Source organism: Tripterygium wilfordii, chromosome 10 (assembly GCF_013401445.1).
Source record: "Tripterygium wilfordii isolate XIE 37 chromosome 10, ASM1340144v1, whole genome shotgun sequence".
Classification (NCBI taxonomy): Eukaryota; Viridiplantae; Streptophyta; class Magnoliopsida; order Celastrales; family Celastraceae; genus Tripterygium; species Tripterygium wilfordii.
In genome coordinates, this window is record NC_052241.1 from 9,514,232 (window position 1) to 9,520,970 (window position 6,739).

Here is a 6,739-nt window from a genome sequence, read left to right on the forward strand (position 1 = left end):
AATGTTACACTGGTTTAGAAACAGTGTCTTGCCATTCCCTATTCAACTAACATTGCATTAGATTACCTATCATATTCATTACATTAAAATAATATTTGTTTCTCGAGATCAGTTGAGAATTGGATTGAGACTCAGTGCACAGGAAGATAACACATGGTGATACTAGCACAAGTCAAGCTGATGAAGGACTTGTCTCATAAATTGCAATAATGAAAATACTCATGGGATTTGAATTCATGATCTCCTGTTTGCTTTAAGAGTTAACTAGATTGAGTTCGCCATCTCTTGTCAAGTGTATGGTGTTCAAATACAAAGGCGAATGATAACAATCTTACAAATATATTCAGTGCGTCATCTGCACTGAATATATTGGTATAAAATCTAAGAGTTAACTAGATTGAGTTCGCCATCTCTTGTCAAGTGTATGCACAAAACTTGTATGGTAAACTTGATAGATAGACAAAGTAATGTGCTACAGGGATTTAATTTTGACACCAGAAATAATATATAGATCTTGGTGATGTTTTATTGATGGTTTAAACTAAAAACACTGTTTATGCCAAGATTTGTTCAGAAGGTTAAGCAGGTGGCAGATTATCACATTGGCAAAAATGCTGTACACACTTAAATAAACCAGGAGGACAAAATCGCGGGCGCATTACACAGTCTTTGTCAGTAGAACATGGAAGATACTGCGCTTCTGCCATTGGAATGCTTGAGAACACCAAACCTATATATGCAAAACAAAACCCATTAGTAACCTTTAAAAATCACTTAATAATTTGATCCCACTGAACTATTATTTCTACAGTACAACTGGTTTTTCTGGACACAGCAGAAATAATCCACCACAGATCTGATAATTACCAAAACTTTTACAACTGCATATGCTAATTTAGAAAGAGAGAGATACTGACCAAATGCGATGACAAAGAGGATGACAAAGAAATTGAGAGAAGTCTTCTCCATCGCTTTTTTTCGCTTATGGTTTCTGGTTTTTGGATTGAAATAAGATGTTTGATTGCAATATACTGTCCACAATATGTACTTATAGATAGGTAACAAATTACAAAAGATTATGTAAAAATTCAATGCATCTGCATTTGCTCACTCAACTTTACAGATATATTTGAATATTATTTTTTTCCTTTTATAGTTCTAAATAGCTGGCTTGAAAAGAAAAGAATCTGATATTCTTAATTGCTAATAATTGTGAAGGTAGTAATTAAATTATATATGTATATATATCTGTCCCCAAATCATACAATTTTGTCAACTAATTAGCTGGACTTGCTAATTTTTTACAAATTTTAACAACACGCTATTTTGTTATAATTATTGATTAATTAGTAGATTTGCTAATTAAGAGGTAGATTTGTAGTCTCCTATGACAACTGTTGAAGTACACTACATTGATTTGTGTGGGTAATGGGCTGAAGTAAGTGTGCATGGTAAATAGTTATGAGGTATGGAGATTGTAATAGTTTGTGTTCTCATGTGTATAAAAGGAGGCCTACTCTCCTAAATATAAGTATCAACAATACAGACCTTTTCTTCTTATTAATCTCTACAACAACCTAAGTCAGGCTAATAAACAAAGGGACAGAATTGACATGAAGAAGAACTTCATCATTAAAATATGCATTGTAACTAAATATGACAGTTTAAGGTAAATCAATGTACATACTATATATAGTACAAACTACCTGTATTACGGTTTGTATACCTATGAAGTAAAATCATATGCAACATAAAAAAAAACACATACTTCAAACCGTTCGCGTGCATTCAAGGCTGTAGGTCTGGATTTGCCCTCTGTGCAGACGAATAATAATGTGATTCAAGCTCCTTCAGGCTGGCAGCTGCCTTGTCACCAATTCTTGCCAATGTTCTATCCGTTGTTTCTGCCAGATGGTCAAACTCCTTTGTTCTTTGTTCCACATGATCATTGAGAGATGCAAATCCTGAAAATATTGCTGTTTGCTTCAGCTCCGACACCAACTTAAGCAAAGAGTCCGCTGCCTGAACCTGTTTTAATATTAATCAAACAAGGTCAATGAACTTGCCAAATTCCTTTGTGCTTTTATAATTTGTCAACTACATGAACTTCTGAAAGCCTTAATTAGCCCAAATTCTAGTTACTAGGCCACAAACAACATTAACCAACCACTAGACATATTAGAAGAACCTAATATTTCAAACCAAACCTCCTTTTTCTATGGCTAAACTCAAATGGCAAATGAAACTTAGAAGCAAAAATACTTCTGAGAATCTCAGATATCAACCAGGTTGAAAGTACAGATTAGAAAGATGAACTCAATGAGTTGTGGGTGCATGTATCACGTATCTAGATTCTCTGAATGTTTTTGTGCACAAATCAACAAGCAAGAGACTGGTGCGGGCAACAAAAAAAAGCACGTACCATTCTAGCTGCACGCATCTCCATCATGAAAGCTTCTTGTGAATTTCTCACAGGTGGATCATCAACCTAGAGTAAGGAAACTACTGTCAAGAGAATTATACATCATTTGAACATGAAGAACAGTAACTATTCATTTAGTAATTATTCATCATTAAGATTACTGAAGTCTATATCTGAGAATCCAAAAGAAAGACCCATATAATATTTGGAAGGGAATACTCGGTTTCCATGCCTAAGATAGCTTTAAGAAGATCAATGAGGACTGAGGAGTCAATGTAAGTTTTACGGCAACGTTTGCCATCAGGGAATACCATTTTCCAGTTAATCTGTAGTGATGCCAAAATTATACATACATTCTATGGCTTTCGACAATTTACTCATTGTAATCCAAAAACCTTCAACTAACTGAGCTATTATATAGAATATAAAAGCCATTTGATCATAAAAATGTGAATAAGAATTAAGAAACCAATCAGGAAAAGAGACGGAGAAGTTATACAGCCATATTCAGCTTTATATGCCTAAAACCCTAAATCCTGGTCAGAATTTGTTGCAAGAAATTGATATGTACTTCGTATATGTTAATGCAAACAATTTCCAGAAAACAGATCATGATAATACTTGTCTTCCCTATAATCTTTTTTATAATCGACTAGCAAAGAATTCATAAATTGTGTGTAATGGCAAGTATACAGGGACTCGGAAAGAATACAACAACTTTAGAAATTCAAATTAAGTAAAAGCTGAATTGAAAAGAAGAAAGAAAGAACCAGCAACCCTAGAAACATTGACGAGGTGGCTGAAATTGTCAACGATGTTGGCGATGTCGTTCTCCACTCTCTGCATCAAATTCTTTTGCTTTTGGGCACCAGCCGCCGCAGCAGCGGCTGTTGGCCCGCCACCTCCTAAGCCTCCCATTCCCCCACCGCCAGCTGCTCCGCCTTTATTCATCATTTTGATCGCGCCCAGGAAGTGTCCGGCGAAGAAATTGGCTGTCTATCTTCTACAGACGTTTGCGCGTGACCCGAAAACGAGTTCGGATTTTGGATCATTAGAAGTTGGGATGGGCTGGGCTCTAAAATATTGTTGAGCCCGACATTTTGGGCTGGTTAGCCTACCGGTAAGGGCTGGGCTGAGATTTTCGGCCCGCCAACATGAATTTAATTAGTACCATGCCATTATTAGCAATTAACAACATTGGATTCGTATACTTTCAAATCAGATATGTACAACTATAAAGAAAAAATTCAAATTATACCTAGAAAAGGAAAAAAAAAAAAGAGGAAAATCTAGCAAAGGACAAAAAAAAAAAAAAATTTAAACTATACCTATAAAAGGAAAAAAGAAAAAATTATAATATACCTATAAAAGGTAATTGAGTAAATGCATATGAATTTTTTGCACAATCCTGTATGTTTCATGATTCCAATAAATACGTACCGTTGACAAACAAACATCTTTCAAGTTTCAATTCAAAAACAAGAACCTTAAAGGAAAATAAAAAAAGAAGTGATGGAAAAGAGTTTCTTTGTCATTCTCTTTGTTATGGCATTATGTTAGTATCTCTGTCTCTCGCTAAGTATCAGATCTTTCAGCTGTATTGTAAAACAATAGTAGTATGTAATAGACAAATGGGTCAAATTATTAAGTGATTTATGGAGTTGTGGGCTACGTAATTCTCAAATCATTGCATTCAAATTGTAATCTCTACAATTTTAAATGAATTGCAGAGCCCCCGATCCTTGATGATTTATAAGGTTACTAATGGATTTTGTTTTGCGTATATGTATAGGTGTGCCATTCTCAAGTATTCCAATGAATGAAGCACAATTCGTTCCATGTTCTACTCAGGAAGACTGCGATGCAGCCCGATCCATATGTTTTCTAGGTTTCTACTGTGTAGAACATAAATGTCAATGTTGTGAGCCCGTTGTTGCTGCATTCTCAAGTATTCCAATGACAAAAGAAGGGCAAGACAATTCATGTTCTACTCAGAAAGACTGCGATGGAGTCCGATCCATTTGTTCTACTGGTGTGTACTGTGTAAACAATAAATGTCAATGTTGTCAAGTCCCTGATGTTTAACAAACCTGGCCTTAAACTATTGACATCAATAAATATCAATAAGAGTCCTTAAAGAAACCTTCAGCACCTGTTCTGTTTGGGGAAACCTGACCATTTCTTCTATTTGGGTTTGCGAATTCTGTTTAAGGGAATGGCCAGACGTTGTTGTTAAGTGTCATCTCTTCACAAGTGCATGTGCACCGCATCTGCTGAATGACATGGTGTGCAAATACTACTGAACATTTTTTTCCAAACACCCAAGTTCCCGTAACTTTAAATTTTGGAAATGCTCATTTGGAAATGGGTAGACAATATCTACAATGATTTACCCGGTTTTCATCAACGACTGCCTTGGAAGACCCCTCTTTCTCTATAGATACCAGCACCAGCTCCAAACCCCTTGAGACAAACGGGACCCCTCTTCCCTCTACGGATTTGATCTCTCTCCACAACGAGTTCTCTCTCTGTCATCACCATTGCAACACCATTGACAGTTGCGATGGGCAAAGCCCCCACGATTCTCAGTCGCTTTTTCACTTCTCTCTCCTTCTTTTTCGATGTCATGTCTCTCTCCCTTTCAACCCTCATCGACCCTATTAAGCCGGTAACGAACAGCACCACATCTGGGCATTGCTCTTATGCAGCGACAATATGTGGCTTTCCAAGTCGAGTAGTGAATCGGAAGAAATTGAGCTTTTCTTTAGAATGAGAAGTGCATGTATTGAGCCTAATGAGTATAGCTTTTATTTAGACTTGGAATTGGGTTCGCAACTCCATGGTTTAGTTATCAAAACTAATTTTGTTATTAATGCACCTACGGGTATGTCCGAAAAGTGTACTTAAATTGTTTGGCGAAATGCCTCAAAGAAAATTAGGGAACAAATTCATGGTTTTTATCAAGTCTTGTATTGGATGAAATACTTATATTGAAGCAGTAACGTCTTCGAATCATTATGAATAAATCGTCAAATCATAATCAGTACAATTTCTTCAAATACAATACACTCTCACAAGCATATGCTTTTCAACTACATGCTCAAATTAAAATCAGTTCAATGTCCAAAAAAAATCAAGAACCTCATGACTACGCAACTTGCTTGTATTGTCAACAACTATTCTCGAACAAACAGAAATCTGCACATCAACGACTCTCTCAATCACCAACATGAGACCTCCAATCCAGGAAGGTGCAATAGTGGTCGTGCCCCCAGTTTTTCCACATTCACCATGAGAAAAAAGCATGACCTAGGATGCTACCATGATGCCCACTACTAGGAGGATGTTGCGGTTATGAAGAATTTTGGCCCAACAATCACAACAATAAGCAAGAGATTAGTTCCCCGTGATCCTCCACTACTGCACATGTTTAGAACGTGCCAAGGGAACAAGAGATGAGGATGTCATGCTCACAGTGAAGGCTATAAAAGTTAGAAGAAGATAAATTGATACACACCCCGCTCAAGTACGGACTCCGCCGTGTCTTCAAACCTTTACTGGTTGCTTAGGCAATGTGACTCCGGTCATTGATATTTTTAATTAGCATGGTTCCGGCCAACTAGTTTTAAATTTGTACTTTACTTTTCAAGCCTCCGCAACTATGCCTTTGATTTAGCTTGTAAAACATGCCCCAATACATTCCATGATGTATTCTCATTCCATGAAATTCCTGATGCATTGTTTTCCATTTCATTCTAATAGTATTTTGTCTATTTTTTCCCGTTTTGCATGAAATAAATTCTAAATCTTTTTCCCGAAAAAGGCAATCTCGAACCAGCAACATTGTGTTCTCATACTGCACACAGCTCATTTGATGAAGAGGTCAGGTTTGGTGCAACCCCTTATCGAAAATTTTTGAACTGACATCAAGTCCTGACATATCTGAAGACACATCATCCATAATCCAAACACTTCTATCCCCATCATCCGGAATTGGGATATCTCATGTTTAATGTAGAAGATAGCAAACAATTACTCATTATTACATATAAAATAAAAATATAATTAATTCACTTTTCGATTTTAAATTTTTTTTAACAACATTGGATTCATATATTTTCAAATCAGATATGTAGAACTATAACGAAAAAATAATAATAATTCAGATATACCTATAAAAGATAAAAGGAAAAATTCAAATATACCTAGAAAAGGCAAAAAAAAATTCAAACTATACCTATAGAAGGAAAAAGAACAAATTATAATTAATATACCTATAAAAGGTAATTGAGTAAATGCATATGAATTTTTGCATAA

At 35.8% G+C, this 6,739-nt stretch overlaps 1 protein-coding gene across 1 annotated transcript; it reads right to left on the reverse strand.

Annotated features, from left to right (window-relative positions):
- Nucleotides 1–438: 438 nt before the first annotated feature.
- Nucleotides 439–3,448, reverse strand: LOC120006948 (mediator of RNA polymerase II transcription subunit 22a-like). Its single transcript, XM_038857074.1, has 4 exons — nucleotides 3,200–3,448; nucleotides 2,423–2,488; nucleotides 1,769–2,028; nucleotides 439–730 (listed from the first exon to the last, which is right to left on the reverse strand). Exons 1-3 carry the CDS (start codon nucleotides 3,374–3,376, stop codon nucleotides 1,789–1,791), a joined length of 483 nt encoding a protein of 160 aa, XP_038713002.1. The 5' UTR covers nucleotides 3,377–3,448; the 3' UTR covers nucleotides 439–730; nucleotides 1,769–1,788.
- Between the last annotated feature and the right edge of the window lie 3,291 nt (nucleotides 3,449–6,739).